The sequence below is a fragment of the Schistocerca piceifrons genome, chromosome 3 (genome assembly GCF_021461385.2).
Source record: "Schistocerca piceifrons isolate TAMUIC-IGC-003096 chromosome 3, iqSchPice1.1, whole genome shotgun sequence".
Classification (NCBI taxonomy): domain Eukaryota; kingdom Metazoa; phylum Arthropoda; class Insecta; order Orthoptera; family Acrididae; genus Schistocerca; species Schistocerca piceifrons.
Window position 1 is genome coordinate 873,308,211 of NC_060140.1, and position 24,693 is coordinate 873,332,903.

The 24,693-nt window shown below is 40.7% G+C and overlaps 1 protein-coding gene across 1 annotated transcript in view; it reads right to left on the reverse strand.

Annotated features, from left to right (window-relative positions):
• The window catches only part of LOC124789677 (exportin-5), a 200,615-nt gene that overhangs the window by 124,770 nt on the left and 51,152 nt on the right, over positions 1–24,693 (reverse strand). Inside the window, exons 4-6 of the mRNA XM_047257112.1 lie at positions 22,508–22,678; positions 17,620–17,763; positions 176–328 (exon numbers count right to left, since the gene is read on the reverse strand). Of these exons, the coding sequence (XP_047113068.1) occupies positions 176–328; positions 17,620–17,763; positions 22,508–22,678 (468 nt within the window). The remainder of the gene's footprint in view (positions 1–175; positions 329–17,619; positions 17,764–22,507; positions 22,679–24,693) is intronic.

Sequence of the window (24,693 nt, forward strand, 5' to 3'; positions counted from 1 at the left end):
CAACAATAAAAGTTGTGAAAGTGTGTTGACTCTTTATACTAGTGAGTTAGATTATGGAAGTAACTGGTCAGGAAGCCAAACTGCATATCCCTGATACGCTCTATAAAAACAACAGTACAGTTTTTATTACAAAAATACAACCAAAAACTGTCAATGAATTATACCTCTAATGTACCTGTGTCAGTTTCTTCAGAAACATATAATGCTGTTCATCCAGTGGCTTACATGAGGTAACACCGGCCGCTTTGAATATACATCTCATGGCATCCTCACTGAAGAGTATCAGAAGGGGTTTGCGTTCCTCTACACGTCCTTTGCGGTTGACAATCTAATAAGGAAGATAATGAATAAAACTCTAGTTATCAGAACCAAAGCATTACATTTACTGATATACAAAATTACAAGTGCACTGATAACCTCATCGATGGGCACCCGTAACCCACACACAAACACAACTGGAAGTAAATAAAACAATTTCTTCCTCAAACTCACACTACATAAAAATGTCAAACTGTCAGTTCACTTTCTACTTCCCTTAGTAGGAATAACTACCTTTTAATTTTCCTCAGTTACTAACAACTGCTGCATAAGATGACAATTTACTGTAAAATATGGGACTAAATGCTACAGAAGCTGATGTTAGAAACTATTTGAGGTAAAAGGCCATGATAAAAAATTATTAGCTTAAAATGTATTACAAAGAATTAATTGTTTTACATCTTATAAAGGAAACTAATCTGACAAGCTATAGTTGTTTTCAAGAATAAAACAAAGTTTTTCTGATGGGGATAAGTTTCTGATAATTTCTGCATTGGTATATCCAGTTCACTAATGTGTTAACCTGTTGACCATTAAGCTATACCATTTTCCATATTTTTAATAAACTTCAAGAACATACATGAAAAAATTTTAGTATTTTCAATCTATCAAGTGGCTGTGAGTCATTTTTTTAAAGGAGATATCCAATGAAAATAAAACCACTGTCACAAAACAAAGCAATTCACTTGTCCTGGGATGCACAAGATACAAAAGCTGTCATTTTTGTAGAAGGTCAGGATTTTTTCTTAAAGTAAGAAACTTCGCAAAGACATTTTCCACAAGGACAACACCAAATAATAATAATAATAATTTCTATACATAAAAACAATCCAAACATGTTTCTCCACATGTGAAATATCTAATAAGGATAGAGGTTGTAGACAAAAGGAATTATGTGGAGTTTTCGATGTAATATTTTAGATGTGAAGTGCTATTTTGGTATCAGACAAAACTGAGTTATGTGAAGTGAACAGATACTTGTAGACAGAACTGAGACAATCAAAAGGAGGTAAAAACAATGGGTACAGCAGAACTGAACAGGAGAACCACTGCATAAAAGACACACAATTGAGTGGACCAGCTCTATGTAGAACTACCAGAAACAAATGATGTATTGAATATATTCATACTATTAGTATTGTTATTTCAGCTTTAAAAAAAATAAAAATAAATAAATAAATTTACATGTTCCACATCCACGAGGATCTCCTCAGCACGGATCTATGGCACGAAAACTAATCTAATCTAATCCAGTGTTTACTATCTGGACACCGCAGTACTCAGAGTTGATTTCGGTAGACTAAATTCACTGATAAAGGCTAGTCACATTTCACAGATAGCTACTCATTTTCCAACAGAAATTTATAACTGTTTGTGACAGCTATTTGGGAGGTTTAGAGGCTGTTCTCTTCATACTGAATAAGTCATTTTGTGTGCTTTCATTGGGATGCTTTACCATAAATACCAATGTACACTGCTAAAAGTTTGGGTCATCTTTGTTGGATTTCTCCAACACAGACAAGGACTTTGCCCCATTTGTTGCTTTGGAGTGAGCAGCAGTGGATTCTTGAGTTTTGCTTGTCAACCTAAGACCATTACAAGGACAATTTTATATGGCAAAGAAGGTTGGACTAAGAGCTTTACCTTTCATTTCATGTTAATTTTGTCAGCATGAGAGTGTCACAGTGACTTAAAGAGTTAAAATTCTGTGAAAAAATGTTGCAATACAAAATCCTCTCCAACATTGCTGCAGGGTGCACCTGTCACAAGTAGTGCAAGCACTGTGCCTGTACTGCGTGCTCCATAACTAACTCCTGTAAAAGCAGGAGGAGTAGAGTAGCAGACAGAGTGAATGAGCACTTAACTATTGCATGCAAACAAAACAGAAACTGGTACTAACTTACATGAGAGGTTCAGACCAACCACAACAGTAATTTTTCTTATATTAGACGATCAGATTTTTAAAATAAAATGGAAACTTAAACGGATGAATTGAATGGTGACCTTTAAAGTGCCTGAAAGCTTCTGTAAAGGAGAGAGCAAACTCAAGTGATTAAACAGCATGTAGCAGTTCCACCTGTTTTCTTTCTTAATTTGTTGGTTGTCCTCGGTGTCGACGTACTGCATTGCTAACTGGCTGAAAAATGGGGTTGTAATTTGAGCACTGACTACTGTAAAAAATGTAGCCGACAGTTGCTCAGTTGTGTTTCACAGTCTTTTACTTCCACTTTCCACACACCCCCCCCCCCCCCCCCCATATAAACATTTCATAAGGCCAGTGCACTATTTTTTAACTTTCCATAAGCCTCATTAATAGTTTGCAGGTGAACATCCACATACTGCTACAATAGTTCCCTGTTGAACATCTATGAGCAGTAAAACCCAACCACAAAGTTCACAAATCTTGAAGAATAATCAGGTACGTATGGAGCAGACACTGTCATTTGGTTAACACACGGCCTATTGGTGTAACACTTATTTCACTGTTAAGTTGACGCATTGTTTTTGTTCTAACCAACACAGGTTCCCTATCTGAAACTCGGCCGTGGACTGACTGTCTCGTGACCAAAAATTGGGCCCTTATATATCCTCACAATAATAGGTACTGAAGTTACACCCTGTTCGAAGTTACATCTACAGAAATTACAATTAAAACTTAACTCATTAAATTAACTGACTACATCAAAAAATTCCATATTTTTAACAGTTTCTTCTACTACAAGGGTTAAGCCGAATTATTTGTTTAAATCATGAAATTAACATATATAGTTACACAAACAATACTTTTGACAAAACTGTTAATTACTCTGGAATCAATTAAGGGCTGGCTTTGCTAACATGTTTTTGAATATAGCCAAATAGATACTTTAAGATTACTAGTATTTCATCTTCCAAATGTTTATAATTAGTACAGAATTTATATTTGTTTAAATGTCAACAATAGATTTTAAGTTGCGAAACAATTACTGACTTCATCCTATAATGAAAGTATTAACTTGGAAGTCGAAATAAATCAGAAAATCAATTATATACCTAAAACTAAGCACAAAATTAGATCTGGTGTTACATTTGTTAAATCTGGGGGCCAACCTTTTTCTTTTATGGAAATGCAGATTATATTCATGTATGTTAATGGTAATCAGAATAGGAAAAAAATGAATTTTAAGGAGGCAGATGGCAAAGCAAGAGAGGAAGTAAAAATATCCCAGCTTGCTTCGTCACAAGCAGATGTTAGTGCTATTGAGTAGAGCTCAGAAAACTGCACATACACTCCTGGAAATTGAAATAAGAACACCGTGAATTCATTGTCCCAGGAAGGGGAAACTTTATTGACACATTCCTGGGGTCAGATACATCACATGATCACACTGACAGAACCACAGGCACATAGACACAGGCAACAGAGCATGCACAATGTCGGCACTAGTACAGTGTATAATCACCTTTCGCAGCAATGCGGGCTGCTATTCTCCCATGGAGACGATCGTAGAGATGCTGGATGTAGTCCTGTGGAACGGCTTGCCATGTAATTTCCACCTGGCGCCTCAGTTGGACCAGCGTTCGTGCTGGACGTGCAGACCGCGTGAGACGACGCTTCATCCAGTCCCAAACATGCTCAATGGGGGACAGATCCGGAGATCTTGCTGGCCAGGGTAGTTGACTTACACCTTCTAGAGCACGTTGGGTGGCACGGGATACATGCGGACGTGCATTGTCCTGTTGCAACAGCAAGTTCCCTTGCCGGTCTAGGAATGGTAGAACGATGGGTTCGATGACGGTTTGGATGTACCGTGCACTATTCAGTGTCCCCTCGACGATCACCAGTGGTGTACGGCCAGTGTAGGAGATCGCTCCCCACACCATGATGCCGGGTGTTGGCCCTGTGTGCCTCGGTCGTATGCAGTCCTGATTGTGGCGCTCACCTGCACGGCGCCAAACACGCATACGACCATCATTGGCACCAAGGCAGAAGCGACTCTCATCGCTGAAGACGACACGTCTCCATTCGTCCCTCCATTCACGCCTGTCGCGACACCACTGGAGGCGGGCTGCACGATGTTGGGGCGTGAGCGGAAGACGGCCTAACGGTGTGCGGGACCGTAGCCCAGCTTCATGGAGACGGTTGCGAATGGTCCTCGCCGATACCCCAGGAGCAACAGTGTCCCTAATTTGCTGGGAAGTGGCGGTGCGGTCCCCTACGACACTGCGTAGGATCCTACGGTCTTGGCGTGCATCCGTGCGTCGCTGCGGTCCGGTCCCAGGTAGACGGGCACGTGCACCTTCCGCCGACCACTGGCGACAACATCGATGTACTGTGGAGACCTCACGCCCCACGTGTTGAGCAATTCGGCGGTACGTCCACCCGGCCTCCCGCATGCCCACTGTACGCCCTCGCTCAAAGTCTGTCAACTGCACATACGGTTCACGTCCACGCTGTCGCGGCATGCTACCAGTGTTAAAGACTGCGATGGAGCTCCGTATGCCACGGCAAACTGGCTGACACTGACGGCGGCGGTGCACAAATGCTGCGCAGCTAGCGCCATTCGACGGCCAACATCGCGGTTCCTGGTGTGTCCGCTGTGCCGTGCGTGTGATCATTGCTTGTACAGTCCTCTCGCAGTGTCCGGAGCAAGTATGGTGGGTCTGACACACCGGTGTCAATGTGTTCTTTTTTCCATTTCCAGGAGTGTATCATGTCTTAAAGTTAGTCTGTATTTAGCATCAATTCATTTATATAAATCCTCCTGAGAAATTGTCCAACCTTGCAGCAGACTTTAGAAAAATGCAATTTTATGGGCATGTCTCTAGGCATCCCAAAACAAGACTTACGCACAAAATTCTTAAATACATAGAAGGACTTAAAATTATACCCTGGATACAAGAGGTCGAAAATGACCTACAGAAAACTCAGATAAATTATTAAGATATCTTGGACAGAAAGGTATTTAAGCAGAAAGTTGACAGATGGGAAGCTCCAAAGGAAGCGTGAACAAAATAGACACAGGAAAGGGAGACAGCCCATGCAGAAAAAATGAGAGCAATGTGGAGAAAAAGGAAAAAGAATCAAGAAGCTTTGCGTGATCCAACAGGGTCTAATCACACATAATAATAATAATAATAATAATAATAATAATAATAAATCCTCCTGGAAACACACCATGCCACATCAGTTCAACAAAAGTGTGTGGGGCTGATGATGCTAGACAAAGTAACTGGTATTTTTCACACAACCAATGTCAATGTCATTACAGGTGGCTAAGAAGAGGAATCTTGGCCGTACTTTGTCAGAGGTTTCTGTTAATGTGTTTACACTGTCTGTTCAGTAATGGCATATTCTAACAAACAGACATTTTGTTATATCCTAGCCAGTAATGCCAACCGAGCCCGCTGCAAAAAGGTTGGCAGCATCAAAGTCCGGACGCCGTCCGCATAAGCAGCGCCAGCGATACAGGAAATCGCCGCAAGTCTGCGCGCGCCACCGCTGGCTTCTGGCTTCTTAAGCGCTGGAGTCGCGAGCGCTAGGACAGTTCTGTATTCGCCGCTCAGTTGTATACTCGCCACCGAATTGTGTACTTGCTAGTCAGTTGTGTGTTCATCGCAGCAGAGTTGTTGTTTGTCGTCAGCCGACGCTGACCTAGCTGCTCCGACTCGAACTAGACAGATTTCTGTAGACACGGAGTTCACTACTGTATTTCTGTATCTTCGTAATAAAGATAAGTACCGACTTTTATTTAATCAGAGTGTTTGGGTTTTCATCTTTCTGTTCACTGTTCCAGCGGACCGGTCAGCCCGCTATTAAAAGTGTGGCGGTGACTTCGTAAGCCGTTTCTACAGCGAATTGTTTGTCGCTACGAACACCGCCACAAAACATTTTATATGTAACTATGTACCGGACCATGACTTGAGCTCAGAATCTTACTTTTTGTACCAACAGAACTGCCCAAACAGCTACAAGCTTGGCAGTATCTCTCTCCTATTTCCTGAATCCCACAGAAGCTCTCCTACATGCCTTTCTACTAGGCTTGCACCTCAGAAAGCATTAGTCCAGCGTGGTACACAGGAGAATTTATGTGGAGAGGAATCAAATATTCAATGTCTGCACACTATAATAATTATACCAACTAGTTGCACTGCCAATGCATATCTTCCAGATATGAACATCCTAAAAAATACAATTATCCTCTTGCATAACTGGATACATAAGAAAATCTACTCACCAACTGGTGGCAGAACAAAACACACATAAAAGTTATGGAAATATTTTCATCAATATATTAGTTCTCATATTGTGAAACTTAGCCTCTCCCAATGTATCAAATGTTCAAATAACTTACCGGAGTACGCTCGGATAACATCATTGGCAAGTACAGGTGAACAACCTGTCACTTAAAAAAAGGGGCACAAATGAAACAAGAAACAAGAGATGGTTGTCCATGGAACACGGGTTTGAGGAACTGCATTTGACTGATTCTGATATTTCAATAAGTTTCGATCTGATCTCTTTCTCCACTATTGGATTCATTATGGTTATCTGGTTATTCATTATGGTTATCTGGTTATTCATTATGGTTATCTGGTTATTCATTATGGTTATCTGGAACTGCAAAACAGCTAGGCAGGGATGGCTAGAGGACAAATGTAAGGATGTAGAGGCTTATCTCACTAGGGGTAAGATAGATACCGCCTACAGGAAAATTAAATAGACCTTTGGAGAAAAGAGAGCCACTTGTACGAATATCAAGAGCTCAGATGGAAACCCAGTTCTCAGCAAAGAAGGGAAAGCAGAAAGGTGGAAGGAGTATATAGATGGTCTAAACAAGGGCGATGTACTTGAGGACAATATTATGGAAATGGAAGAGGATGTAGATGAAGATGAAATGGGAGATATGATACTGCGTGAAGAGTTTGACAGAGCACTGAAAGACCTGCGTCGAAACAAGGCCCCGGAGTAGACAACATTCCATTGGAACTACTGACAGCCTTGGGAGAGCCAGTCCTGACAAAACTCTACTATCTGGTGAGCAAGATGTATGAGACAGGTGAAATACCCTCAGATTTCCAGAAGAATATAATAATTCCAATCCCAAAGAAAGCAGGTGTTGACAGATGTGAAAATTACCAAACTATCAGTTTAATAAGTCACAGCTGCAAAATACTAATGCGGATTCTTTACAGATGAATGAAAAAACTGGTAGAAGCCGACCTCGGCGAAGATCAGTTTGGATTCCGCATAAATGTTGGAACACGTGAGGCAATACTGACCCTACGACTTATCTTAGAAAATAGATTAAGGAAAGGCAAACCTACATTTCTGGCATTTGTAGACTTGGAGAAGGCTTTTGACAATGTTGACTGGAATACTCTCTTTCAAATTCTAAAGGTGGCAGGGGTAAAATACAGGGAGCAAAAGGCTGTTTACAATTTGTACAGAAACCAGATGGCAGTTACAAGAGTTGAGGGACATGAAAGGGAAGCAGTGGTTGGGAAGGGAGTGAGACAGGGTTGTAGCCTATCCCCGATGTTATTCAATCTGTATATTGAGCAAGCAATAAAGAAAATAAAAGAAAAATTCAGAGTAGGTATTAAAATCCATGTAGAAGAAATAAAAACTTTAAGGTTCGCCGATGACATTGTAATTCTGTCAGAGACAGCAAAGGATTTGGAAGAGCAGTTGAACGGAATGGACAGTGTCTTGAAAGGAGGATATAAGATGAACATCAACAAAAGCAAAACGAGGATAATGGAATGTAGTCGAATTAAGTCGGGTGATGCTGAGGGCATTAGATTAGGAAATGAGACACTTAAAGTAGTAAAGGAGTTTTGCTATTTGGGGAGCAAAATAACTGACAATGGTCGACGTAGAGAGGATATAAAATGTAGACTGGCAATGGCAAGGAAAGCGTTTCTGAAGAAGAGAAATTTGTTAACATCGAGTATAGATTTAAGTGTCAGGAAGTCATTTCTGAAAGTGTTTGTGTGGAGTGTAGCCATGTATGGAAGTGAAACATGGATGATAAATAGTTTAGACAAGAAGAGAATAGAAGCTTTCGAAATGTGGTGCTACAGAAGAATGCTGAAGATTAGGTGAGTGGATCACATAACCAATGAGGAGGTATTGAATACAATTGGGGAGAAGAGGAGTTTGTGGCACAACTTGACAAGAAGAAGGGACCGGTTGGTAGGACATGGTCTGAGTCATCAAGGTATCACAAATTTAGCGTTGGAGAGCAGCGTGGAGGGTAAAAATCGTAGAGGGAGACCAAGAGATGAATACACTAAGCAGATTCAGAAGGATGTAGGTTGCAGTAGGTACTGGGAGATGAAGAAGCTTGCACAGGATAGAGTAGCATGGAGAGCTGCATCAAACCAGTCTCAGGACTGAAGACGGAACAACAACAACAACAACAACAACAACAACATGGTTATCTGAGGTTCAGTTTGGTGTTGTACTAATTACCCTGTCTCAACACGTGTTGACTTCTACTTACTTTTTATTCAATGACCAGTCACATCAACAGACAGATGGAATTGGGATAGGAAGCCCTTAGTCACCTATTCACCCATGGTCTAGGGGGAGTATCTCTGAACAGTAATCAAAATGTCCTGGTTCCTGAGTTTGAACCTAGCCACTATTTAAATTTTGAATGAAAATCATCAGTAATGGCAGACAAAGACTTTCAGCATAAGAAGCCAGTTTCATTCTGCTAACAGTGTTGTCAAAGAGGGCGGAGGAGCAGACAGAGGTTCAGGGTACTCTCCTGGCCTTAGGGTTGGAAATTGCCCCTAAAAGGTGGAAGAATCAGCAATGATCTACGGCATAAGTATGCAGAAGGCAATGGAAACCACTGCATTAAAGACGAGTATGTGTATCCACTGGACAAGTGTCATGCACAATGATCTATCCGCCAGCAAAAAGATTCCAAATTAGTTACCCATTTGGACCTGTAGGAGGGCTGGCAAGGAGGAGATAACCACAATCATCTTGTGGTGTTGCAGTTCTTCTTATGTCCATGCTTGCTAAGGAAATAGTATGATAACCATGAGAAAAAGATGGAATAACCAACGATGGGATAACATTCTACAAGTTTGACCATGGAATGTCAGAAGATTGAATGTAGTAGGAAACCTAGAAAATCTGAAACGGAAAATGCAAAGGCTCAATACAAACATAGTGGCAGTCAGTGAAGTGAAATGGAAAGAAGATAAGGATGTAGGGTGATACCAACAGCAGCAAAAAATTTTATAATGGGACTAAGATTCAATGTGAAAGCAAAAGTAGGAGAAAGAGTGAGCTACAGTCAACAGTTAAGTCACAGGGTTGTTCTCACCAGATTCGACAGCAAATCAATGCCGATAGCAATATTTCAGGTACACATGCCAATGTCACAAATTCAAGATAAAGTATTTAAGGATACTGAACAGGTAATTCACTATGTAAAGGGAGATGAAAATCTAATAATCCTGGAGGACTGGAACACTGTTGTAAGAGAAGGAATAGAAGGGAGAGTTACGGGAGTAGGAATGAGAGAAGAGAAAGACTAATCAGATGGTAATGCAAATACTCTGTTCAAGAATCTCAAGAGGAGAAGATACACTTAGAAAATTCCTGGAGCACAGGGAGATTCCAGCTGGATTACTTCATGGTCAGATGAGAGATTCTGAAATCAGACATTGGATTGCAGGGGAATCAGGTGCAGATACAGACTCAGATCACATTTTAACAACATTTAACAGTAAGCTGAAGTTTAAGAGAACCATATCAAAGAATCGGTGTGGAAGGAAGTAGGATACTGAAGTACTGAGGAATGATGAGATGTGTTTGTAATTTGCTAAGAATGTGGATACTGTGGCAAGTAATACCAGAGTACGCAGTTCATGTGAAAAATAGTGGACATCACTAAAAAGCACAATCACAAATGCTGCACAGGCAAACATACGTACAAGGAAAGCAGCAGCGAAGAAACCTTGGGTAACAGAGAAAATACTGCAATCGATCGATGAAAGAAGAAACTACAAAAATGTTCACATAAAGACAGGAATACAGGAATATAAACCCCTTAGAGATGAAATAAATAGGAAGTACAAAGCAGTCAAGGCAAAATGACTGCAGCAAAGATTTAAAGAAACTGTGAAAAAAATTATCATCGGGAAGACTGAATCAGCAGGTAAAAATGTCAAAACATCCTTCAATGAAATTAAAAGTGCAGGTAGTAACATAAAGAGTGTGATGGGAATTACACTGTTAAATGCAAAGGAGACAGCAGATGAGGGAAAGAGTACATTGAAGACCTCTATGAAGGAGGGCAACTTGTCTGATGATGTGATAGAAGAAGAAGAATTTGGAATCAATATGAGAGACATAGTGGATCCAGTATTAGAATCAGATTTTGAAAGAGCTCTGGAAGACTTGAGATCAAATAAGGCAGAAGGGATAAATAACATTTCTTCGAATTTCTAAAATCACGGAGGGGAGGGGGGAAGTGGCAGCCAAGTAACTATTCAAGTTGATGTGCAGAACCTGTAAGAGTCGCAACACACCATCAGACTTTCGGAAAAACATCATCCACATAGTTCCAATGATAGCAGGGGCATGTACATGCAAGAACTGTCCAACAATCAGCTTAACAACTAACACATCCATGATGCTGACATGAAAAGCATTCATAAGAATGGAAAAGAAAACGGAAGAGCTATTAGATGACGATCGATTTGGTTTTAGGGAAGATAACTGCACCAGAGAGACAAGTCTGACACTGCACTTGATACTGGAAGCAGGACTGAAGAAAAATTGAGACAAGCTCATACCATCTGTCGACTATAAGAAATAGAGCAATATGTTTGAAATTCTGAGAAAAATGGAGGTATGCTAGAGTGGTAGATGCTTAGTGTCCAATTTGTAAAAGAACCAATAGGGAGCGTGTAAGATTGGAAGACCAATAATGAAGTGCTCGGATTAAAAATGGTGAAGACAGAGATGCTGACTTTCACCCCCACTGTTCAATCTACACATCGAAGAAGCAATGACGGAAGTAAAAGAAAGATTCAAGAGTGGGATTAAAATTCAAGGTCAAAGGATATCAATGATAAGATTCACTGATGACTTTGCTATCCTCAGTGAAAGTGAAAACTGCAATATCTACCGAATGAAATGTATAGTGCAATGAGTACAGAACATGGACTGAGAGTAAACCAGAAAAAGACTAAACTAATAAGAGGTAGGAGAAGTAGTAATAGTGAGAAACTTAACAACACAATGGGTTATCGTGAAGTGGATGAATTTAAAGAATTCTGCTACCTTGGAAGCAAAATAACCCATGACCAATGAAGCAAGGAGGACATAAATGACAAACTAGGACAGCCAAAGAGGGCATTCCTGGCCAAGAGAAGTCTACATATATACATGATATTTTTGTTATCTGGGCTCATTGCTGTGACAATCTGTGCAGCTTTCTTGATTATCTCAATTCAACCTAATTTGTGCACGTCGTTGTTTACCAACCCAAGTTCACCACAGGATCAACATAGCTCAGCTTTAACCAACACTTTTTCGACTTTTTTCACGCCAGATCTCCAATTGCTTTCTAGTTCACCTTTATCTCTCCCCATATATTTTTATTTTCATTTTCATTTCAGCCTCAGGGTTACACTTTCCACCTTCTAATACCATGTCACCCTCACAACATCCCCACAATGACCCCATTAAGTTTTATTTACATTCCCTCCGCAAACATGCCTTCGCCCTAGCCAGATTACGCTCCCATATTTTATTTACTCAGGCTTGTCTGACATTTGGCATTACCCCCAAAGGCCTCACACTTAAAAGTTCCCATCTCTGGCTGTAACCCTTCTTTCCATCAGTCCCTATACCAGTTCCAAACTGAACAATCCACAGCCCTCACTCACCTAATCCTTCACCTACACATCAACTCAGCCAATGAACACACCCGTCAACTCCTATCCTTAATAAAAGTCCTCAATCTTTCCTCTCCCACATCCACACCGGCTGTTCAGAGCATCCTCCTACAGGCCAACCGCAAATTAGAACAGCATGCCACCCTCCACCTCAAAAAACTATCCAATCTCCTGGTTTCCCACCTCCAGAAATGCAACTCACTCACCCTCCACAACCTTTCCAGCAAACCTCAACCTCCTCTCATTGCACACAGACCCAGTCTCTCCCATCTACTCAATCTCCCACTTCCAGCTCCACTCGCCCCCAAACCTCAAAATTCTAATCAACACAATCTGGAACCACAACACCCTAATTCAGTAGTTAACCTTTCCTCCAAACCTCTCTCCTAATCCGAAACCTCTGTCCTATCCAAAGGCCTCAACTTCAGCCCTACTCCCAGATTCAACCAAACAGCCCTCGTCAAAGATTTACTGTCCTACACTCGTACTCTCCGCTGGAAATATCACTTTGCCACGAAGAAAGATAATCCTAATACTACTCCTAATTATCCAACTCCCCAAGACACTATCCAAATTGAACCCTGCCTGGAACAGTTCCGTCCTCCGTCACAGTGGGACCCACCTCCTCTTCCTCAAAATACCCTCTCCAAACCTTCCAGGAATTTCTCACTTCCAGCCTTGCCTCTCAATCCTTCTTGAAAAACCTTAATCCTACTCCCAATATCACCACTGCTGAAGACCAGGCTATCCATGATCTGAAGGCTGACCGATCCATCGTCATTCTTCCGGCGGACAAGGGTTCCACGACCGTGGCACTTGATCGTCGGGAGTATGTGGCTGAGGGACTGCGTCAGCTTTCAGACAACACTACATACAAAGTTTGCCAAGGTAATCCCACTCCTGATGTCCAGGCGGAGCTTCAAGGAATCCTCAGAACCTTAGGCCCCCTACAAAACCTTTCACCTGACTCCATCAACCTCCTGACCCCACTGACACCCCGCACCCCTACCTTCTACCTACTTCCTACCATCCCGGCCGCCCCATTGTAGCTGGTTACCAAGCCCCCACAGAGCGTATCTCTGCATACATAGATCAACACCTTCAACCCATTACATGCAGTCTCCCTTCATCAAAGACCACTTTCTCGAATCGAACACCTGGAATCCTTACCCAATCTGTTACCCCCGGAAGCCATCCTTGTAACCATTGATGCCACTTACTTATACACAAATATTCTGCACGTCCAGGGCCTCGCTGCGATGGAGCATTTCCTTTCATGCCAATCACCTGCCACCCTACCTAAAACCTCTTTCCTCATTACCTTAGCCAGTTTCATCCTGACTCACAACTTCTTCACTTTCGAAGGCCAGACATACCAATAATTAAAGGGAACAGCCATGGGTACCAGGATGGCCCCCTCGTACGCCAACCTATTTATGGGTCGCTTAGAGGAAGCCTTCTTGGTTACCCAGGCCTGCCAACCCAAAGTTTAGAACAGATTTATTGATGACATCTTCATGATCTGGACTCACAGTGAAGAACAACTCCAGAATTTCCTCTCCAACCTCAACTCCTTTGGTTCCATCAGATTCACCTGGTCCTACTCCAAATCCCATGCCACTTTCCTTGACGTTGACCTCCCTCTGTCCAATGGCCAGCTTCACACATCCGTCCACATCAAACCCACCAACAAGCAACAGTACCTCCATTATGACAGCTGCCACCCATTCCATATCAAACGGTCCCTTCCCTACAGCCTAGGTCTTCGTGGCAAACGAATCTGCTCCAATCCAGAATCCCTGAACTATTACACCAACAACCTGAAAATAGCTTTCGCATCCCACAACTACCCTCTCGACCTGGTACAGAAGCAAATAACCAGACCCACTTCCTCATCCCCTCAAACCCAGAACCTCCCACAGAAGAGCACCAAAAGTGCCCCACTTGTGACAGGATACTTTCTGGGACTGGATCAGACTCTGAATGTGGCTCTCCAGCAGGGACACGACTTCCTCAAATCCTGCCCTGAAATGAGATCCATCCTTCATGAAATCCTCCCCACTCCAACAAGTGTCTTTCTGCCGTCCACCTAACCTTCGTAACCTCTTGATTCATCCCTATGAAATCCCCAAACCACCTTCCCTACCCTCTGGCTCCTACCCTTGTAACCGCCCCCGGTGTAAAACCTGTCCCATGCACCCTCCCACCACCACCTACTCCAGTCCTGTAATCCGGAAGGTGTACACGATCAAAGGCAGAGCCACGTGTGAAAGCACCCACGTGATTTACCAACTGACCTGCCTACACTGTGAAGCTTTCTATGTGGGAATGACCAGCAACAAATTGTCCATTCGCATGAATGGACACAGGCAGACAGTGTTTGTTGGTAATGAGGATCACCCTGTGGCTAAACATGCCTTGGTGCACGGCCAGCACATCTTGGCACAGTGTTACACCGTCTGGGTTATCTGGATACTTCCCACTAACACCAACCTATGAGAACTCCGGAGATGGGAACTTGCCCTTCAGTATATCCTCTCTTCCCATTACCCACCAGGCCTCAACCTCCGCTAATTTCAAGTTGCCGCCACTCATACCTCACCTGTCATTCAACAACATCTTTGCCTCTGTACTTCCGCCTCGACTGACATCTCTGCCCAAACTCTTTGCCTTTACAAATGTCTGCTTGTGTCTGTATATGTGCGGATGGATATGTGTGTGTGTGTGTGTGTGTGTGTGTGCGCGCGATTGTATACCTGTCCTTTTTTCCCCGTAAGATAAGTCTTTCCGCTCCCGGGATTGGAATGACTCCTTACCCTCTCCCTTAAAACCCACATCCTTTCGTCTTTCCCTCTCCTTCCCTCTTTCCTGATGAAGCAACCATGGGTTGCGAAAGCTTGAATTTTGTGTGTGTGTTTGAGTTTGTTTGTGTGTCTATCAACATACCAACGCTTTCGTTTGGTGAGTTACATCATCTTTGTTTTTAGATATATTTTTCCCACGTGGAATGTTTCCCTCTATTATATTCATACCTAAGCATTAGTTTCATTATGAAGGTGGCAAAGGATGGTTGCCATCTGGTCCTTGGTGAGTTAGTATGGAGGAAGACTGATAGTACACGGAGGACAAAAAAGGTGGTGCCTAAATCTTGTGCTTTTTGGGCTTCTGCAGGTAGCACTTTGAACAGGACTGGTCACATTCTGAGGAAACACGAAATGAAGTGGATTTTTCACATACCACCTAAGACTGAGGTCCTTTTAGGATCTGCAAAGGATAATCTATGTTTGCGTAAATTGGGTGCCTACTGTACATTATGCAACTGTGGTATGTCATAAATTGGTCAGACAATGGGACTATGGAAAACATGTGTTTCAGCATATATGTCACACAAAATTACCGGTGAGCAAATCTCCAACCACAGAACAGTGCCTTGGTATGAGTCATCTGATGGAATATAACAAGTCAGAAGTTCTTGCGCACAAATTCAGTTACTGGGATTGTGTTATTAAGGAAGTTGTTGAATTTTTGCTTAAATTCTGCCTGGAAAACTGTTCTCTCCATGATCAAACAACAGAGGGACAAAGTTAACATTACTTATTCACCTGCTGTTAATTAATATTTCACAATCAATAACATCTGACATTGGTTATCTCTGGTTGTGTGGTGACACTAGCTGTTTACAGTGTGCACTGTCTTGCTGTGAACACTGCCTTTTGGGTGCTGGTTGGCCTAGTCCCATCCACTGAAGGCTTAAGTTGCTATGTATTATGATTTCTTGATTCCGCTGAGCCTCAAAATCAAGGTGGTGTTCACCGCCAAAATACAGGCTGTTATTAAGGCCGTTAAGCAGATGGATTCCTGTAAATTATTTGAACATTTCTCATTTTATTTTAAAATGGAGTTTGCAATGAAACAGAGTTGAATAATCATCTGGAACAATCGCTGAGTTTTATTTGTGGAAAACTGGATGAAAAGTTGGTGAAGCTTTGTCATAATGAACAGACGTCCACGTATTTCTCAAGTAACGATAACATTTTCAAGCAAAATGGTGGAGTGACTATGGGTAGTCCTTTATTGCCAATCTGTTTATGGAGAACTTCGAGGATAGGACACTGAGAACTTCAACTTTACAACCAAAATGCTTCTGGAGACATATAGACGATACTTTTTTCGCCTGGCCTCACGGAAGTGATGTTCTCAACAGATTTTAGTATCACTTCAACTGTTTTCATTCCAGTATTAAATTTACCATAGAGGTTGAAAGTGATGGGACATTGCCATTTTTGGAAGTAATCCTTTATAAAAAACGAGATGGAGATCTCGGACAATGTATTCACCAAAGCCAATAGACACAGGTTGATTTTGGCATGCTAAGAGTTCCCATCCAGCATACCACTGCAATGGCATCCTTAAGATTCTGGTATGCAGAGTATATGCCACTTCCAATAAGTAGAGTTTAACCCAAGAACTTGTACATGTGACAGGTGTTTTCAAGGAAAACAGATACTCTGAGAAGCAGACTCATCAGACTATGGAGTCTGGATCATCCCCAGAGGTGCATGAAGAGGAGCATAGATCTGCGGCCTTTATTCCTTATGCTGGAGGCATATCTTTTAAGAGTGGAAAAATTGTAATGAGTTTTAATTTTATGAGTGTGTTCCATCCATCTTCCAAGATTAGGGCACTACTCAGCTCTATGAAAGATAATTTGGGGCTTAGGAAGCCTGGCGTGTATAAAATTCTTTGTCAACATGGAAAGGCTTATATTGGCTGTTTGATTCCCACAGATCAGGACAGGTGCACGGAATATGGCCAGCATACGAGACTACAACACCCGGAAAAATCAGAAGTTGCAGAACATCAGCTGTTCAATTCCCGCAGTTCGGGACAGGTGTCATGGAACATAGCCAGCAAACAAGGCTACAACACCCAGAAAAATCAGCAGTAGCAGAACATCGCCTAAACGAGGGACATGGGATGAAATTTGTCGAGGCTGTGGTAATTACCAACATTTCAGATTTTTGGAAAAGTGTTTATAAAGAAGCAGTTGAAATTAGGTTGGCAGATATCTGATTAAGAAAGACCCTGGTTTTCCTTACTATCCCACATTAAAAAACAATGTTCTTCAGTGTGGCTAGCCCAAGTGTTTGAAAAAAGTCTCCGAGTGTAATATATCATTACTGCCAATGTTCTGCTAAGGGCAGAGCCACCAGCCCAGTCTCGGAGGGTAGCAACTGTGATGGGTGGCACATGTTCAGTGTTCAGTAGAAAGTCTATATAGGAGAAGCATTCTCCTGAAGATGGCAGACGGATGGATCACTGAAATATTGAATAATGTTGATTTTAGGATCCAGCAGCAAACCTGGGAAGACTGTTGAAGTGTCTCACCTGCAAAAGGCATTCTGCAGCTGCATTCTGGAAGCTCTCCTGGTCAAGCAGCAGACAAAGTATTTGTAGCAGACGTCCATTATCAGCCATAATGTGAGATATTGACACCCATTCCACAAATCCCGTCAGCGTGAGGAGAACTACCTGAAGTAAAAAAAAAAAAGAACAATAGTTAACATTAACAAAACTATTTTGTGCCTACTGTATAAATGAGTATGATATTCAGATGTCAAAGAAGGAAAAGAAAGAAACAAAAATGCAACCAGACTACTTGACATAGTAGTCTAGATTACTTACTGAAGTCCTGCACACAACAATGGAATTGTTGATCTGGCTGGAGACATGAACACAAAATCAATTACACAGAGAAAAATGTGGATATGAGTAGAAACATACTGTGTCATTTCCACACAGTCAGTGGATCTGCTATTTTATGGCTGTAGTTTTATGTAACTGCCCTAAGAGCATTGACCTGTTGTTGAGCCAATCCATAAATAAGTAAAAATGTTCGCAGTTAAAGTTAATCTGCCCAGTCGGGCAATCAAGGCTATTTTCGAATATAAGAACAGTGCAGAAAAGGTCGCAATGACGACACAACACATACACTTCAATAGGAATTGTCTCAAGAATAACGTCATCCCAAATTATGTCAAGATTGACATCAAAACAAACACAACAACTGCGAAGAAAACACTGGATATCGCACGAAAACTCTGGGTGAAAAATGAACTGAAAGAACTTTATATTGAAAAACAAAAGTTCAACACACAGCTTTATAATGCAGAATTACAATTGGGAAAGTTGCTTCATAGATTAGAATATGATTCCATAACCAAAAAAGTCAAGGAGTACACCGAGTTCACCATACAGAAAACGAAAGCTACACAGAAGAAAAAACTGGCCAATCTTATAAAGCAACAATTACCTTCCAAACCGAACCAAAACAGCCAAAAGAAGCACTCATTCTACACACCTTTCCTCAACAACACGAACATAATATTCACTGCAGAAGAAGAGGCACTACTCTGCAAAGGCTTAAAACACAATGTTCAAGCTCCGCTGGACCAAAAGAACCAAGAGAAGCTCATCACCTGTGTCACACAGATCTCGACCACCGCCTTTAAGAAGCAAACCGACAGAATATCAACCTGCCACAAAATTAACGAAATCATTGAAAAGGAAATTGCAAAACCATTCCCAGCATACAAGAAAAGAGAAGAAGCCCTTACATGTACCATTAAGACTAAATTAAACATAAATAATGCAATAATTGTAAAAGCTGACAAGGGCAACACAACTGTTGTAATGGACAGAACTACATACATAGAAAAAACTTTAGACTTCTTCCAAACCAGCAACATAACTGAAATACATAAAGATCCAACAGCCAGAATACAAAAGGAGATTAAACACATTTCAAACAACATTAACTTTCTACTCACCATCCAAGAAACAAGAAACATTGTAACAATGAGCCCACAAGCACCTTGTCTTAGGTCACAACCTAAGATACACAAAGATGGGACCCCCATCAGACCCATAGTGAACTGTAGGAACAGCCCAACATTCAAGCTCAATAAAATACTCTTCAGAATTCTCAAACAAGCATACACATTCAATAATGAGAGAACACTTAAAAACACAACAGAATTCACACAATATGTCAAAAACATACAAGTACCTGATGGAGCCACACTTGCCTCATTCGACGTACAAAACCTTTATTCATCAGTGCCAATAGATACCACACTACAAATAATTAACGCCAATCTACATAAACACAAAAAAATCCCTTCAACTCACATTAAAGAACTAATGGACCTGCTTGAATTCACACTTTCACACAACTATTTTAAATTTAACAATAAAATCTACAAGCAAACAGATGGTCTGGCAATGGGCTCAAATCTTTCCGGATTGTTAGCAGAAATATTTATTAGTAACCTAGAAGACAAAATCTTGAATTCCAATCATCACCTCCTCAAAAATATCATCTACTGCTACAGATATGTAGATGATATCATAATTTTAATCAAAGGCACTAAAGATGACATCAGTGAGTTGAATCAGTTTTTCAACAACTCCCATGAAAGCATAAAATTCACAGTCGAAAACCAAAAAGATAACAGTATAAATTTCCTAGACCTTACCATTACAATAAAGAATAACAGACATCAGTTTGAAATTTATCGGAAGCCCACCACAACACATACTACAATCCACAACTCCTCTTGCCACCCCGCAGCACACAAAATGGCAGCATACCGGTACATGATTAATAGAGCTATCCAATTACCACTCTCAGAAGATAAACGTGATCAAGAAATTGAAATAATAAAACAAACAGCTATTGAAAATGGCTATAACAACTCCATAATAGACACTCTAAAACACTCAATAATGGCAAAGCAATCACAACACAAAAAACAAAAAGAAAATAATGTCTTGCATACAGTCTCCTTTCTGGGTAACATTTCATACCAGATTGCTAATGTCTTCAAACGGAAAGGCATAAGTATATCCTTTACAACAGACAACAAGATTGGACAGAAGTTACCCCACAACATCGGCACACGAAACCCACTTCATCACACAGGTGTGTACAAAATTGAATGTTTGGACTGTGAGTGCTTCTACATAGGCCAGACAGGCAGATCATTTGAGATTAGGTTCAAGGAACACATGGCAGCACTAAAAAACAAAAAATACCACACATCAGCAATAGCTACCCACCTACATGAAACAAAACACCATGTTAACAACACAAGTATTAGCATCCTACACATCCAACCAAAAGGCAGAAAACTAGACATCCTTGAAACACTCCAAATATACAAACACCAAATGAAACAACCAGAATCCATCTTAAATGACAAAAATGACAATATTTACAATAGTATCATCTCTGTTTTCAGCAACTGCCTACACTCTTAAAATACACACACACACACACACACACACACACACACACACACACACACACACACACACGTGCACATATCCTAATATTTACCATAAATATTGACAGCCGCCAAGAGTACAAGAGATTGACCTCATTCACAGATAATTCATCACACCAACAGCTTGTACCCCCTGTCAGCTTAAAACTGTATGTACATCATCTACTGGCACAAATGTATATCTATCTGCATATTTTATAACATTAACCAGTGTATTACTCCAACCTTTAGGCAGCTAATATATGCAACATGTAATCTTAAGACTCCTTGCCATGTAAATGTTTGCTCTCATATAATCACTCCTTCCTCTCTCTCTCTTTCTTCAAAGAGTGTCATCTATGTATGATTTTACTGCTGTAGCCAATATGATCATTGTAATTGAAGCCTATAACATTTTACCTAATTGTTATTAGCAAGTATGAAGTTTAAGCCATTTTAACATTTCACCTGATTGCATAAACGAGTACGAATGTTTAGCTGTTTTAACCTTTCAAAATTGGATTTATATACCACCTGAAGTACACACACATATATTTGACACCTCAAAACAAACACCTCCAAATGGTTTAAACAATTATTCTGTAATAATGTTGTTACAATGTATATTCTTTGCACTTTGCGATTATGTCTTCTCTTCTGCTGTACGAACCTTGCACCCTGCTGATTCCAGACGCCATATTTGTTTACAAATGTGGCAGTATACATGTGAAGTGTTACGACAGAAAAAGGAACCTGTGACCACTGGAGGTACTCTAGTTTACTTATTAAAGTTTACCATTAAATATCAGTTTAATTTTTGTCAAAATTTATCCAAAACCATATTTTGAAATAGTGTCTTGTTTCTCCACTAGGCAGTGCCACAAGTTCCTCCAAATGTCGTAACACAACATACACACATATGTAATATTAACTAATGTAAATCCACCCGATGATGGAGGTTTAAACCTTCGAAACGCGTCGTGGAAAAAATAAAACGGTGACTGGTAACAGTAAACTTGTTGTTTCATTTAATAAGTAAAGTATTAGAAAAGGAAGGGAGCCAACAAACATCTGTTCCCACTCATGAATTTTCCTCTTGTAATGTAAGTTACTGAAAACATTAACACTGTAGTACATTCCCTCTATTCCTTACCACACAGGCAAAGGGATTCAAAAACTAAAAAACTTTTGAAAAGTACGACAATGGCTTTATGGAAATAACTTTCTTCTTCTTCTTCTTCTTCTTCTTGCAACCAAGGCACTGGATATCTTCTTTGTCTTTCCATTTTTCTACTTTGGGAGGCTATTCTTCTTCCAACCATAGAATGTCACTTTTCTCAATCTCTTGAGTCTTTTGGGCAGTGACTAATGATTTTCAAACCTTTGAAAGGGACATCCTGCCATCTCTGCTTAGACTGTCCGCATAGTCACTTGCCATTTGTTTATACACTGTACATAGTTTTGACCATAGGAGAAGATACTGCTCTCAGAATGTGTCCATGTCAGTCTTCCGTCACTTTCTTTATAATGGGAGTTATACCAGATATCTGCCAGACAGGAAAATGATCATTATCAAAAGAGCATCTGGATTTCCACAGCATGGAGATCACTTCCAGTGGTCACTGTTTAGTCCAGAAGTTTGTGCCATACAGTGCTACAGGACCAATTCCAGTCTTGTACCTTGGGCATTCAAATATATTTGTTTCTCACAAAGCAACCTCATGAATTTCCATGTATGACTTAGCACATTGGACAGGCTGTATATCTGGGTTCTTCTACGTGAGGAGAAAGTAATCCACTATGATGAGAAAACATTCACAAATTGGCAAAGCAGTCTTAAATGTGAGTGAGCACTGGTGAAATTATAGTCTGCTATTACTTCATTTGCAGAACATAAGGCAAATAACTGACTTCATTTACAATTAATTTGTAGTAAATTATTAAATTACCTGCACAACTCTTCCATGAGATGCCGCTTCTTGTATTTTTCCACTATCTGTGAGTGATTTAAATTCTTGGCAATGTTCCACAGTTAATTTCAAGAAAAATGTAAATATATCACCCATGTTTGTAGTTAACGCTTGATACAGGTCTTTCCTCCTCTGATTGGACTCCAGTGTCTGGAAAATGTAATTTGCACAATATTCTATAACAACAAGCTATTTTTAAAAGCAGTCAAGATACATGTGAATGAAAAATTCTGGAGAAGCCTTTCACTGAGACACTACTATTCACAAACAGTTCTGTGGAACCATTACAGCCCATTATTTAAGCATGAGAACAGAAACCTATGGTTTTACAATTTCTTTACATTTTAGTTTAATAGCAGGACAGACAAACACACACTAATGTGCAGAGAACAAAAACCACGGGGCATACAACAACAAGTGAACATATGTGATGTATGAATATATCAGCATGCACAACGCAAATGACTGAAGAACAAAACAACATAGGATTCCTCAAAAATTTTAAAAATAATGGGATAAACACACATTATCTCTTTCGAGTAACTGAGGTACTGTTTGTCTTTACAACTTAGCCATGGAGTTATATATGCATTAAGAGTGAAAATGTACACACACACACACACACACACACACACACACACACACACACAGTTTTCTTTGGGAGAAGGGCAACTTTATGGTCAGTTGTTGTCCCATTACAGTTGAATGGTACCACAACCATATAGAGGATTTTTTGTTTAGGATACATGAGTGCAAGGCCATCAGTGTCCATGCTTTTTTTCCTACCAGGTAAGTATGATTAAAAAGATAGGAGCCTGAAAACATTTGTCTCCCTGTTAAAGATAATGTAAAGCAGGCCACTGCTAAGATAAATTACTGCCCTTTTATCATAAAATGGGAGTAATGCAGCCTAACTGTGGCAAACTAAAACTGGGATGCCACAAGCACCAGATGCTTACAGGTGCTCTAACTACAAGAGTCACATGTCATTGGCCAGTCATTTTCTTCTTTGCGTTAAAGTCACTTCTTTTCATCCGTTTGACTGGAGGGATGTTTGTCATGCCAATGACTGGAGGGATGTTTGTCATGGCAATTACTGGAGAGATGTCTGTCATGGCAAAGTTGTTGCTTTAAATTGCCATGACTTCCAATTTGCAATTCCAGCAACTTGTCATCGCACTGGTACATGACTTTTCTCCCCATGAATGAGGTAGATCATCCTCAGCAGGTTGTTGTTAATTTGAGGGGAGGGAGGGGGGGGGGGGACAGCATCGTAGACAGGTTGTGGCTAATTAGGAGCAGAGGACAGTATCTAAAATCTTAAAATATTTCAACGTATTTTCTGAATTAATCCTTACACACCTGGAAACATCTCATATTCAACTGCATACTGTTTGCTATGTTGAGATGTTTAACACTTTCAACATCACAAGATGCTGAGATTCTCAAACAATGCATCAGATGATGCCATTGTAAATTCAAAATGTTTTGATTGGGTACTTACATGTCAGCTTTAGTTAATGATGTAGACTGCTAAATTAAAACAATAGGAGGACCCCATTTGTATCATGACCAATCACTGTGCCTGAAGGCACCGAAGCTGAAGACAACTGCTTCATTATTTCCATGTTTAAATGCCTCAATTTTATTTTGCTTCTCTGCAATTTATGTACGACCACAGGGTAAGTCAGATGTGTGGCATCTCCTGCCAACAATCACTACTAACTGCTACAGTGAAGTGCTTCAATGACACCATTTCACAATATCCGAGAGCCACAGAAACATTGCAATATTGTCTACCCCAGCATACAATTCTGAACGAATACAATAACGAATCCTGATGTTTATATTTCCATGCATTGTGTTATCTTTGTCCTGTAGCAGCTGAAAAACTAATGAAATGGAGTGAAATGACAATATGGCACTGATGACCTAGAGTCCCCACCTGGGGAAGTTCAGCCGTTACACATCTTTTCAGTTGATGCCACACTGAGTGCCTTGCACATTGATGATGCAAAATGTTGATGAGACAACACAACACCCAGTCCCCGAGTGAAGAAAATCTCCAAGTTAGCTAGGAATCGAACCCAGGCACACTGCATAGCAGTTAGACGTACTGACCACACAGCTAAGGGGACGGACTGGAAAACTCATGATGAATGATG